Below are 13,971 nucleotides of genomic sequence, written 5' to 3'. Positions count from 1 at the left end.
CAAACCCATGTCCGTTGAGTCAGTGATGCCATCCAACCATCTCATCCTCTGTCGTCCCCTTCTCTTCCTGCCCTCAATCTTTCCTAGCATCAGGGTCTTTTTAGATGAGTCAGGTCTTCGCATCTGGTGGCCAAAGTATTGGAGTTTCAACTTCAGCATCAGTCCTTCTAATGAATACCTAGGACTGATCTCCATTACGATGGACTGGTTGGATCTCCTTGCAGTCCAGGGGACTCGAAAGAGTCTTCTCCAATACCACAGTTCAGAAGCATCAATTTTTGGCACTCAGCTTTCTTCATAGTCCAACTCTCACATCCATACATGACTAATGGAAAAACCATAGCCTTGAGTAGACGGACCTTTGTTGGCAAAGTAATGTCTCTGCTTTTGAATACGCTATCTAGTTTGGTCATAACTTTCCTTCCAAGGAGTAAGTGTCTTTTAATTTCATGGCTGCAATCACCATCTGCAGTGATTTTGGAGCCCAGAAGAAAAATTCAGCCATTGTTTCTACTGTTTCCTCCTCTATTTCCCATGAAGAGATGGGACCAGATGCCATGATCTTCGCTTTCTGAATGTTGAGCTTTCAGCCAACTTTTTCATTCTCCTCTTTCACTTTCATCAAGACGCTCTTTAGTTCTTCACTTTCTGCCATAAGGGTGGTGTCATCTGCATATCTGAGATTCTTGATAATTCAGCCGGAAATCTTGATTCCAGCTTGTACTTCCTCCAGCCCAAGTGTTTCTCATGATGTACACTGTATATAAGTTAAATAAGCAGGGTGACAATATAAAGCCTTGACATACTCCTTTTCCTATTTGGAACCAGTCTGTTGTTCCGTGTCCAGTTCTAACTGTTGCTTCCTGACCTGCATATAGGTTTCTCAAGAGGCAGGTGGTATGTCCATCTCTTTCAGAATTTTCCACAGTTTCTTGTGATCCACACAGTCAAAGGCTTTGGCATAGTCAATAAAGCAGAAATAGATGTTTTTCTGGAACTCTCTTGCTTTTTCCATGATCCAGCAGATGTTGGCAATTTGATCTCTGGTTCCTCTACCTTTTCTAAAACCAGCTTGAACATCTGGAAGTTCATGGTTCATGTATTGCTGAAGCCTGGCTTGGAGAATTTTAAGCATCGCTTTACTAGCGTGTGAGATGAGTGCAATTGTGCGGTAGTTTGAGCATTCTTTGACATTGCCTTTCTTTGGGATTGGAATGAAAACTGACCTTTTCTGGTCTTGTGGCCACTGCTGAGTTTTCCAAATTTGCTGGCATATTGAATACAGCACTTTCTCAGCATCATCTTTCAGGATTTGAAAAAGTTTAGCTGGAATTCCATCACCTCCACTAGCTTTGTTCGTAGTGATGCTTCCTAAGGCCCACTTGACTTCCCCTTCCAGGATGTCTGGCTCTAGGTGAGTGATCACACTATCATGATTATCTGGGTCATGAAGATCATTTTTGTACAGTTCTTTTGTGGATTCTTGCTACCTCCTCTTAACATCTTCTGCTTCTGTTAAATCGTTTCTGTCCTTTATTGAGCTCATCTTTGCATGAAATGTTCCTGTGGTATCTCTAATTTTCTTGAAGAGATCTCTAGTCTTTCCCATTCTGTTCTTTCCCTCTATTTCTTTGCGTTGATCGCTGAGGAAGGCTTTTTTTAAATCTCTCTTTGCTATTCTTTGGAATTCTGCATTCAAATCAGTATATCTTTCCTTTTCTCCTTTGTTTTTCACTTCGCTTCTTTTACAGCTATCTGTAAGGCCTCTTCAGACAGCCAATTTTCTGTTTTGCATTTCTTTTCCATGGGGATGGTCTTGATCCCTGTCTGCTGTACAAGGTCATGAACCTCTGTCCATACTTCATCAGGCACTCTATCTATCAGATCTAGTCCCTTAAATCTATTTCTGACTTCCACTGTATAGTCATAAGGGATTTGATTTAGGTCATATCTGAATGGTCTAATGGCTTTCCCCACTTTCTTCAGTTTGTCTTAATTCAGCAATAAGGAGTTCATGATCTGATCCACATCAGCTCCCTGTCTTGTTTTTTCTTAATGTATAGAGCTTCTCCATATTTGGCTGCAAAGAATAGAATCAATCTGATTTTGTTGTTGACCATCTGGTGATGTCCATGTGTAGAGTCTTCTCTTGTGTTGTTGGAAGCGGGCGTTTGCTATGACCAGTGTGTTCTCTTGGCAGAACTGTATTAGCCTTTGACCTGCTTCATTCTGTACTCGAAGGCCAAATTTTCCTGTTGCTCCCGGTGATTCTTGACTTCCTACGTTTGCATTCCAGTCCCCTATAAAGAAAAGGACAACTTTTTTGGATGTTAGTTCTAGAAAGTCTTGTAGGTCTTCATAGAACCATTCACCTTCAGCTTCTACAGTGTTACTGGTCGGTGCATAGACTGGGATTACTGTGATATTGAGTGGTTTGCCATGGAAATGAACAGAGATCATTCTGTCTTTTTTGAAATTGCATCCAAATACTGCATTTTGGACTCATTTGTTGCCTATGATGGCCACTCCATTTTTTCTATGGGATTCCTGCCCACAGTAGTTGATTTAATGGTCATCTGAGTTAAATTCACCCATTCTGATCGATCTTATCTTAGTTCGTGGATGCCTAGAATGTCGATGTTCACTCTTTTTATCTCCTGTTTGACCACTTCCAATTTGCCTTGATTCATGGACCTAAAATTTCAGGTAGCTATGCAATATTGCTCTTCACAGCATCGAAGCTTGCTTCTATCACCAGTCCCATCTACAACTGGGTGCTGTTTTTGCTTTGGCTCCATCCCTTCATTCTTTGTGGAGTTATTTCTCCACTGATCTCCAGCAGCATATTGGGCACCTACTGACCTGGGGAGTTCGTCTTTCAGTGTCCTAGCTTTTTGCCTTTTCATACTTTTCATGGGGTTCTCAAGGCAAGAATACTGAAGTGGTTTGCCATTCCCTTCTCCAGTGGACCACATTCTGTCAGATCTCTCCAGCATGACTTGCCCACTTTGGGTGGCCCCACATGGCATGGCTTAGTTTCATTGAGTTAGACAAGGCTGTGGTCTGTGTGATCAGATTGGCCTGTTGTCTGTGATTGTGGTTTCAGTCTGTCTGCTCTCTGATGCCCTCTCCCAGTGCCTACCATCTTACTGGGGTTTCTCATACCTTGGATGTGGGGTATCTCTTCACAGCTGCTCCACCAAAGTGCAGCCCTGCTCTGTATCTTGGACATGGGTTAGCTCCTCTTAGCCACTGCCCCCGGCCTTGGACCTGGGGTAGTTCCTCTCTGCGTCGCCTGTGCATCGTTGCTGCTGACAAGCTTTCAGTTCAGTTCAGTTTAGTCGCTCAGTCGTGTCTGGCTCGTTGCGACGCCGTGAATTGCAGCATGCCAGGCCTCCCTGTCCATCACCAACTCCCAGAGTTTATTCAAAGTCATGTCCATCGAGTCTTTGATGTCATCCAGCCATCTCGTCCTCTGTCGTCCCCTTCTCCTCCTGCCCTCAATCCCTCCCAGCATCAGGGTCTTTTCCAGTGAGTCAACTCTTTGCATGAGGTGGCCAAAGTGTTGAAGTTTCAGCTTTAGCATCAGTGCTTCCAGTGAACACCCCAGAATGATCTCCTTTAGAATGGACTGGTTGGATCTCCTTGCAGTCCAAGGGACTCAAGAGTCTTCTCCAACACCACAGTTCAAAAGCATCAATTCTTTGGCGCTCAGCTTTCTTCACAGTCCAACTCTCACATCCATACATGACTACTGGAAAAACCATAGGCTTGACCAGACGGACCTGTGTTGGCAAAGTCATGTCTCTGCTTTTTAATATGCTATCTAGGTTGGTCATAACTTTTTTTCCAAGGGGTAATCGTCTTTTAATTTCATGGCTGCAATCACCATCTGCAGTGATTTTGGAGCCCCCCAAAAATAAAGTCTGACACTGTTTCCACTGTTTCCCCATCTATTTGCCATAAAGAGTTGGGACCAGATGCCATGATCTTCGTTTTCTGAATGTTGAGCTTTAGGCCACACTTTAGGGAAATATAAAATAACAATAGGATATAATGTGAATTTTAAAGAACTGAGATAGAATTCAGGTAACACAAAATTCACCATATAAAAGTGCAAAATATAGGGGACTTTTAGAATATTCACAAAGTTGTGCATTTACTACCACTATCTAATATCAGAACATTTCCATTATTTCAGAAAGGAACCCTATGGCCCTTGGTCATTTCCCGTTTTTCCTGTGTCTCATTCCCTGGCAAAAACTCATCTGCCTTGTGTATGGATTTGCCTATTCTGAACATTTCATATGAAAAGATTTGTAAATATGTGTCTTATTATGAATGGAATCTTTCAGTTAGCGTGTTTTCAATTTTGATCCATGTTGTAGCTTGTTTCTGTACTTAAATCATTTTTTAAAAACTTCATTGAAATTTAGTAGATTTACAGAATACGTACAGAATAAATTTAGTATATTTACAGAAATTGTGTTAATTTGTGATATATAGCAAAGTGATTCAGTTATACATATTTATGTTGTTCTTTATATTCTTTCATTATGGTTTATAACGGCATTGAATATGGTTCCCTGTGCTATACAATAGGGCCTTGTTTTTTACCCATCTGATATATATATATATATATATATATATATATAAAAGATCCTTTGAGTCTGCTAATCTCAAACTCGCAATCCTTTTTTCCTTTACTGCTCCTTCCCCCTTGAGAACTAGAAATTTCTCTCTGTGAGTCTGTTTCTGTTTCATAGATATGTTCATTTGTGTTGTATTCTATATTCCACATGTAAGTGATATATGATATTTGTCTTTCTCTTTCTGACTTAGATCAGTAGTATAATCTTTGGGTCCATTCAAGTTGCTGCAAATGGAATTATTTCATTCTTTTTATGACGAATATTCCATTGTGTACACGTGTAGAACATTTTTATCCATTCATCTCTTAGTGGACATTTAGATTGTTTCCATGTCTTGTCTGTTGTAAATAGTTCTGTTGTGAATATAGGGATGCATGTATCTTTTTGAATTTTAGTTTTGTTTGAGTATATGCACAGGAATGGAATTGTGTATCATTTGGTAACTCTACTTTTAGTTTTTTGAGCACACTCCATACTGTTTTCCATTGTTTCAATTTATATTTTTACCAGCAGTGTATGAGGGTTCTCTTTTCTCTACCCCATCTCCAGCATTAATTGTTCATAGAATTTTTGATGCTGACCATTCTGATGGTTTTGAGGTGGTACCTTATTGTAGTTTTGATTTGTGTTTCGCTAATTATTAATGAATATGATTATCTTTTCATGTGCTTTTTGGCTTTCTGTATGTTTTTGAATTAATGTCTGCTTAGATTTCCTGTCCATTTTCTTGATTTTGTTGTTGTTGTTATCGAGCTGCAGTGAGCTCTTTGTATATTTTAGAATTTAATCCCATGTCAGTTGCACTGTTTGTAAATATTTTCTCTCATTCTGTGGGTTGTCTTTTTATTTTGTTTGTTGTTTCCTTTGCTGTTGAAAAGCTTTTTGGTTTAATTAGGTCCCATTTGTTTATTTCTGTTTTTATTTTCATTACTCTATGAGGTAGATACAAAAAGATATTTCTGTGATTTATGTCCAAGAGTGTTCTGCCTATGTTTTCCTTTAACAGTTTTATAGTGTCTGGTGTTACATTTAGGTATTTAATCCATTTTGAGTTTATTTTTTGTATGGTGTTATCGTGGAGAAGGAAATGGCAACCCACTCCAGTACTCTTGCCTGGAGAATCCCGTGGATGGAGGAACCTGATGGGCTACAGTCCATGGAGTCTCAAAGAGTCGGATACGACTGAGCGACTTCACTTCACTCACTTCATACTTTATCACTGGTGAAGGAAATGGCAACCCACTCTAGTATTATTGCCTGGAGAACCCCATGGACAGAGGAGCTTGGCTGTGCATGGTCCTTGGTGTCGTAGAGAGTCGGACATGATTGAAGTCACTTAGCACGCATGGTGTTATTGAATGTTCTAATTTCATTTTTACAAGTAGCTGTCTAGTTTTACCAGCACCATTCAATGAAGATATTGTCTTTTCTCCATTGTATGTTTTTGCCTCCTTTGTCATGGGCTGACTGATCATAAGTGCTTGAGTTTGTTTCTGGGCTTTTTATTCTGTTCCATTGATTTATATTTCTTTTTTTGTGTCAGTACCATACTTTTTTGATTACTGTAGCTTTGTAGTATTGTCTGAAGCCAGGACACCTGATTCCTCTAGCTTTGTTTTTCTTTCTCAGTATCGCTTTGGTTATTCAGGGTCTTTTGTTTTTCTATACAAATTGTAAATTTTCTTGTTATACTTCTATTAAAAATACCATTGGTGATTTGATAGGGATTGCATTGAATCTGTAGATTGACTTGAGTAGTACAGTCACTTTGAAAATATTGATTCTTACAGTCCAAGAACACAGTATATCTTTCCATCTGTTTCTGTCATTTTTGATTTCTTTCATCAACATCTCTCGTCGTTTGCCAGTTACCTTTAGTGTTGTGTTTGGATTGCTTTTTCTTTTTTGTGTCTGAATCGTTGATTTTTAGTTTGTGGTTTCCATGAGGTTTTGGTACACCAGTCTGTGTATTAACAGAATTGTTTTAAATTGCTGGCCTCTTAATTTCCAATCATTTCCAATAACCTGCATTTGTACTCTTCTCATAATTTCTGATTTGATACCATATTTGGGTGTGGATGATTTCCTACATTTACTTTATATTTGCCTTTACCAGTGAGGCTTTCCATTTATAATCTTCTTGTTTCTGGTTGTTTCCTTTTCTGCCTAGAAAAGTTCCTTCATTATTTGTTATAAAGCTGGTTTCACTGTGTTGAATTCCGTTAGCTTTTGCTTGTCTGTAAAGCTGTTGATAGCTGTGTTGAATCTGAACGCGAGTCTTACTGGGTAAAATATTCTTGGTTATGTGTGTTTCCCTTTCATCACTTTAAATATATCATGCCACTCCCTTCGGGCCAGAAAGGTATCTGATGATAAATCAGCTGATGCCTTATTGGGATTCCACTGTATGTTATTTGTTGCTTTTCTGTTGTTGGTTTTAAAATTTTCTTTGTCTTTAATTTTTGTCAGTTTGAATTGTATGTGTCTCATTGTGTTCCTCCTTGGTTTCATACTACATGGGACTCTCTGTACTTCCTGGACTTGAGTGAGTGTTCCCTTTCCTATGTTAGGGGAATTTTCAGCTCTTACCTCTTCTGATCTTTTCTCATGCCCTTTCTCTCTCCTTTCTCCTTCTGGGATTCATATAATGTGCACGTTGGTACATTTAATATTGTCCCTAAGGTCTCTGAGACTGTCCTCCTTTCTTTTCTTTCTTTTTCCTTTATGTAGTTCTGTGTCAGTGATTTACACCAATTTGTGTTTTAGCTCACTTATTCATTATTTTGCCTCATTTATTCTGCTACTGATTCTTTTGAGGATATTTATTATTTTTGTTATTGTGTTGTTCATTTGTTTATTTAAATCTTGTAGCTCTTTGTTAAACTTCTCTTGTATCTTCTTGATCTGTGTCTTCATTCTTATGTTTTCATTCTTCATTCTTGTCTTCATTCTTAGATCATCTTTGCTATCTTTACTCTAATTTTTTTCAGGTACATTGCCTAACTCCAATTCACTTGTACTTTTGAGGTTTTATCTTGTTCCTTAATTTGGAACATACTTCTCTGCCAGCTCATATTGTCTAACTTTCTGTGTTTATGTTCTCCATTTCACAGGCTGCAGAACTATAGTTCTTTTGCTCTGGTGTCTGCTTCTTGGTGGTTGAGGTTGGTCCAGGGACTTGTGCAGCTTTGCTGTTGGACAAGACTGGTGCCTGCCCACTGGTGGTTGGAGCGTAACCTTGTCTCTGGTGGGGAAGACCAAGTCAAGGGGTGTGTTTTAGAGTGGTTGTGGGCAAAGGAGGACTTTAAGCAGCCTGTCTGCTGATGACTGGGGCTCTATTCCCATCTTGTTTGTTTGGCCTGAGGCATCTGAACATTGAAGCCTGCAGACTGTTGGGTGGGACCAGTTGTTGTTTGCCCAAACGGCAACCTCTCCAGAGCTCTTGCTGATGAACATTCCCTGAGACCTCTGCCACCAGTGTCCTTGCCCCTACAGTGAGCCACAGCTGACTCCTACCTCCCCAGTTGACCCTGCAATACTCACAGGTTTATCTGGCCCAGGCTCCTATGGAGTCACTGCTTTGCCTTGCAGCCCAGTGCATGTGAAACCATGTGTGTGCCCTCCAAGAGTGGAAATCTGTTTCCGCCCAGTCCTATGGAGCTCTTAAACCCAATCTCCATTGGCCTTCAAAGCCAAATGTTATCCCCAGGCTGATGAGCTTGATGAGGGTCTCAGAAGTCTCACTCCTGTGGGAAAACTTTTGTAATGTAATCATTTTCTAGTATGTGGGTCACCTTCCCTTTCATTATGGAATTTGATTATATGGTGAAAGCACCCCTTCTGCTGTCTCAGTTGTGGCTTCTTTGTCTTTGAATACAGAATATTTCTTGTAGTTTCTAGTGTTTTTTGTTGATGGTTGTTCAGCAGTTCGTTGTGATTTTGATGTTTTCTTGAGAGGAGGTGAGCTCAAGTCCTACTGTGCCATCTTGTCTCCTCCCTCATACCTAAATCCTAGAGTAAATTTCTAAAAATTACATTATTGGGTTAAAGTTAACACAGTTTTAGGACCTTTCATATATATTTTCACACTTACAGAGCTGAACATGTAAATAGCCATTGTCTCACTGGTTCAGCAATAAAGCAATGAGCAATCTGTTAATTAGAACACATGTTGGGGGAACTGCAATCCATTTTAGTTAATTTTTTTATATGTTTTAAGATAGGGGTTCAGATTCATCCTTTTGCATGTAGATATCCAGTAGTCTAAGTATTATTTGTGAAGACTGTTGTCCCTATTGAATGTCTTGACCATGTGGAAAATCAATTGACTATAAATGTAAAGTTTTATTTCTGGGTTTTAATTTCTCTGCTGTTGATTTTCATGTTTGTCCTTTATGTAGGAACATATTGTCTTATTTAATGTAAGCTTATATACAAATTTCTAGCCACATAAGTATTCTCACTACAAATTATTACTATTTTTTTTTTACTTTGTGTGTACTGATATGATGAAAATTGTATCTAACTTTTATAATCTATTTTTTTAAAGAGATAGTGAATAATTTTCATGTGTATATTGGCCAGTTATATTTCTGAAGGTGCTCCATCCATCTTATTACTCATATGCTAAACCTCCCTCTTGAATAACTTAAAATGTTGATCACTGAGTTTATTTTTTATTTTTTTTATTCACTGGATTTCAAATTAAGGGTTCTCCTTTTTGAACCCAGTGAAGATTTTTTGCTTTTTGTTTTTTCCTTTATCATTTTATTAAAGAATGTATGTAAAAGTGAAGCAGTTCTAAAATAGTACATAATTCATGTAAGGAAGTTTATCATAAAGTATTTTATTTTGCATTTTAAATATTCTTTAGATCTACGAAGAAAGCAGAGTTGGAAGAAAATCAGAGAAGTTACAAACAGAAGAAGAAAAGGCGACGCATTAAGGTTCAAGAAGACTCATCTAGTGAAAACAAGGTAATAAATAATGAGAATTACTATGTACTTGGATTTATCACTGGTATAGTAGACCATAGTAAATATGTTATTACCTCATTTGTACTCTGTTCATAAGTTGAATTCTACTAGTTGATTTACATTTTAAGCTTTGTGGAAGAATTGACTAATTATTGAATATATAAGTATGCAGAAGTGTGAAGTTTAGTATATTATCAATTTTTTTTTCTTTTCCTTCACTGAATTTGATGGAAAGTTTAAGCTTTCTAATTCATTATTTATATTCTTAGTGCTATAGAACTGATATGAAGTGTTCTGTTTAATTACATAAAACATAATAACTCATTAAATGAATAAATTTCTTCTAGCAGTGAAAGTAGTCAATTTCAGTTTCTTGTATATAAGCAGAATTATTCAGAGTACAAATTCTCCATAATTTTTTATCAATTCTATTCTTTTAGAAGAGTTCTGTTTTGTAATGACCCGTTTCACCATTTCTAATGTACAATGCAATGGCCTTAATTACATTCATAATTAGGAATTCTGTGCCCATTAAACAGTAACTCCCCATTCCTGCCTATCTGCAGCTCCTTGGTGACGTCTAATTCTAATTTCTATGCCTATAAATTTGCCGATATTGGGTATCTCTTATGAATGAAGTCACACAATATTTGTCCTTTCTTTCTGGCTTATTTCATTGATATAATGTTTTCAAGGTTCATCCACCTTTTAGCATATATCAGAATTTCTTTTATTTTTAAGGTTGGATAATGTTCCAGTGTATGTATGATAACATGCTATGTTTATCCATTCATCTTTTGATGGACATTTGAATTCTTTCTACTTTTGGCTATTTAGAATAACGTTGTTGTGTACATCGGTATACAAATGTCTTTTTGAGTCCCTGCTTTTCTTTTATGTGCATAATCTTTATTTTTTGCCAGTTTAGTTTTTTTAATTGAAGGATAATTGCTTTAGAATTTTGTTCTTTTCAATCATACATCAAGAATCAGCCATAGGTACACCCATGTCCCCTCCCTCCCAACCCTCCCTCCCATCACCCTCCCCTTCCCTTCCTTCTAGATTTGTCACAGAGCTCCTATTTGAGTTTCCATACAGCAAATTCCTGTTGGCTATCTATTTTGCATATGGTATTGTAAATTTCTGTGTTACTCTTCCCATACATCTCACCCTCTTCCTCCTCCCCTACCCCCGTGTCCATAGATTTTTTCTTTTTGTCTGTTTCTCCATTGCTGCCCTGAAAATGAATTCATCAGTACCGTTGTTCCAGATTCCATATCTGTGCATCAGTGTATGATATTTATTTCTCTTTCTGACTTACTTCACTCCATATAATAGGCTCTGCGTTCATACACCTCATTAGAACTGACTCAAATGCGTTCCTTTTTATGGCTGAGTAGTATTCTGTTGTATATATGAACCACAGCTTCTTTATCCATTCATCTGTTGATGGACATCTAGGTTGCTTCCATATTCTAGCTATTGTAAATAGCACTGCAGTGAACATTTGGATACATGTGTGTTTTTTAATTTTGCTTTCCTCATGATCTATGCCTAGTGGTGGGATTGCTGGGTCATATAGTGGTTTTATTCTTGGTTTTTTAAGGAATCTCAATACTGTCTTCCATAGTGGCTGTATCAGTTTACATTCCCACCAAGAGTGCAAGAGGGTTCCCTTTTCTATACACCCTTTCCAGCATTTATTGTTTGTAGACTTTTTGATGATGCTATTCTGACCACTGTGAGGTGATATCTCATTGTAGTTTTGATTTGCATTTCTCTAATAATGACTGATGTTGAGCATTTTTTCGTGTGTTTGTTAGCCATCCGTATCTCTTTAGTGAAATGTCTGTTTAGGTCTTTTTCCCACTTTTTGATTGGGTTGTTTGTTTTTCTGGTATTGAGTTGTATGAGTTGCTTCTGTATTTTGGAAATTAATTCTTTGTCAGTTCTTTCCTTTGCTATTATTTATGCTCATTCTTAGAGTTGTCTTTTCACCTTGTTTGTAGTTTCCTTTGCTATGCAAAAGCTTTTGAATTTAATTAGGTTCTGCTTGTTAATTTTTGTTTTTATTTCTATTACTCTAGGAGGTGGGTCATAGAAGATCTCGCTTGATTTATGTCATCAAGTGTTCTGCCTATGTTTTCCTCTAAGAGTTTTATAGTTTGTGATCTTACATTTACATTGTTAATCCATTTTGAGTTTATCTTTTTGTATGGTGTTAGAAAGTGTTCTAATTTCATTCTTTTGCATGTAGCTCTCAAGTTTTCCCAGCACCACTTATTGAAGAGGCTATATTTGCCCCATTGTATATTCTTGCCTGCTTTGTCAAAAATAAGGTACCCATATGTGCAAGGGATTGTCTCTGGGCTTTCTGTCTTGTTTTTATCTCCTTCTATCTCTGGGCTTTCTATCTTCTATCTTTTTCCATTGGTCTGTATTTCTGCTTTTGTGCCAGTACCATACTGTCTTGATGACTGTAGCTTTGTAGCATAGTCTGAAGTCGGGAAGGTTGATTCCTCCAGCTCCATTCTTCTTTCTCAAGATGGCTTTGGCTTTTCGGGGTCTTTTGTATTTCCATATGAATTGTGAAATGTTTTTGTTCTGTGAAAAATGTCATTGGTAATTTTATAAGGATTGCATTGAATCTGTAGATTGCATTTGGTGAAAGAAGTGAAAGTGTTAGTCATTTAGTTGTATCTGACTCTTTGTGACTCCATGAACTGTAGCCTGCCAGGCTCCTCAGTCCATGGGATTCTCCAGGCAAGAATACTAGAATGGGTTGCCATTCCCTTCTCTGGGGATCTTCCCAACCCAAGGATTTGACCCTAGTCTCCGACATTGCAGACAGAGTCTTTACTGTTTGAGCCACGAGGGAAGCCCTTATATTTGATAGTATAGTCATTTTCAGAATATTGATTCTTTCTACCCAAGAACATGTACTATCTCTCCATCTGTTTATGTCATCTTTGATTTCTTTCATTAGTGTCTTATAATTTCCCATATACAGTTCTTTTGTCTCCTTACATAGGTTTATTCCTAGATATTTAATGGGATTGATTCCTTAATTTCTCTTTCTGATTTTTCATTGTTACTATATAGGAATGCAAGTGAGTCAATGCTTTTAATACTTTTGGTTGTAATCTGAGATGTGCAATTGCTTGATCACATGGTAATTCTGTGTTGAACTTTTTGAGAGAGTTACACTAGTTACCCAGTGCCCCAGCCTTCTAGTTTTTCCCCATCCTCACCAACACTTGTTATTTTCTGTTTTTTTTTCCAAAGGTATCATAATGGGTGTGAGATAGTATCTCATTTGTGGTGTTGATTTAAATTTCCCTAATAAGAAGTGATGTTCAGTGTCCTTTTATTTGCTTATTTGACATTTCTGTGTCTCCTTTGGAGAATTTTCTGTTTTGTCCTTTGCCCCCTTTTTAGAGTTCTTTTCGTAAAATACTGTTCTATATTGTAAAGTGTAATTCTGAAGCTTTTTAGTATGTCTTCTTCTACCTTTTCTTGGCATATTAATTGGAGTGAGAAATGGAGAAATCAGAAAACTTTGTATTGTAGTATTAATGTTTTGATCATTTAAATTCCGTAGAGTAATTCTGAAGAAGATAAAGAAGAAGATGAAGAAGAAGATGAAGAAGAAGATGAAAATGATGATTCGAAGTCTCCTGGAAAAGGCAGAAAGAAAATTCGGAAGATTCTTAAAGATGATAAGCTAAGAACAGAAACACAAAATGCTCTTAAGGAAGAAGAAGAGAGGCGAAAACGTATTGCTGAGAGAGAGCGAGAGCGAGAAAAATTGAGAGAGGTACACCACATTTTATTTATAATTTCTTTTTAATGTATGACTTTCATAGATTCACAGATTATAGTTCAGTTGTCCAAGAAGAGGATCTTGTAATCAACCAGATATTTTTTGTAAGTTACTTTTTCCTATTGGCAGTATTTTATGCAACTTAAAAATCTTCATCAGGTAATATTAATAGAATTAGGTACATGGGAAGGATTTAGATTGTTGAATGATCACCAGAGTGATTGTTTTTTATTTGAGGTAGAAAAACATTAAAAAATTATTGCTTAAATCCATGAACGATTTCAATGTTTTGAATAAACTTTTCATTATAAAATAAAGGTCCATCTAGTCAAAGCTATGGTTTTTCTAGTAGTCGTGTATGGATGTGAGAGTTGGATCGTAAAGAATGCTGAGTGCCAAAGAATTGATGCTTTTGAACTGTGATGTTGGAGAAATCTCTTGAGAGTCCGTTGGGCTGCCGGGAGATCAAACCAGTCAATCCTAAAGGAAATCAGTCCTGAATCTTCAATGGAAGGACTGA

The 13,971-nt window shown here is 37.4% G+C and overlaps 1 protein-coding gene across 18 annotated transcripts in view; it reads left to right on the top strand.

The window, feature by feature from the left end:
* Positions 1 to 13,971, top strand: part of ATRX (ATRX chromatin remodeler) — a 276,097-nt gene that overhangs the window by 142,303 nt on the left and 119,823 nt on the right. For all 18 annotated transcript variants that reach the window (XM_070291855.1, XM_070291853.1, XM_070291866.1 and 15 more), the window contains 2 exons: positions 9,526 to 9,628; positions 13,230 to 13,445. In XM_070291855.1, the coding sequence (XP_070147956.1) occupies positions 9,526 to 9,628; positions 13,230 to 13,445 (319 nt within the window). The remainder of the gene's footprint in view (positions 1 to 9,525; positions 9,629 to 13,229; positions 13,446 to 13,971) is intronic.

The sequence above is a fragment of the Ovis canadensis genome, chromosome X (genome assembly GCF_042477335.2).
Source record: "Ovis canadensis isolate MfBH-ARS-UI-01 breed Bighorn chromosome X, ARS-UI_OviCan_v2, whole genome shotgun sequence".
Lineage (NCBI taxonomy): Eukaryota > Metazoa > Chordata > Mammalia > Artiodactyla > Bovidae > Ovis > Ovis canadensis.
This window is presented reverse-complemented; position numbering and strand designations above follow the sequence as displayed.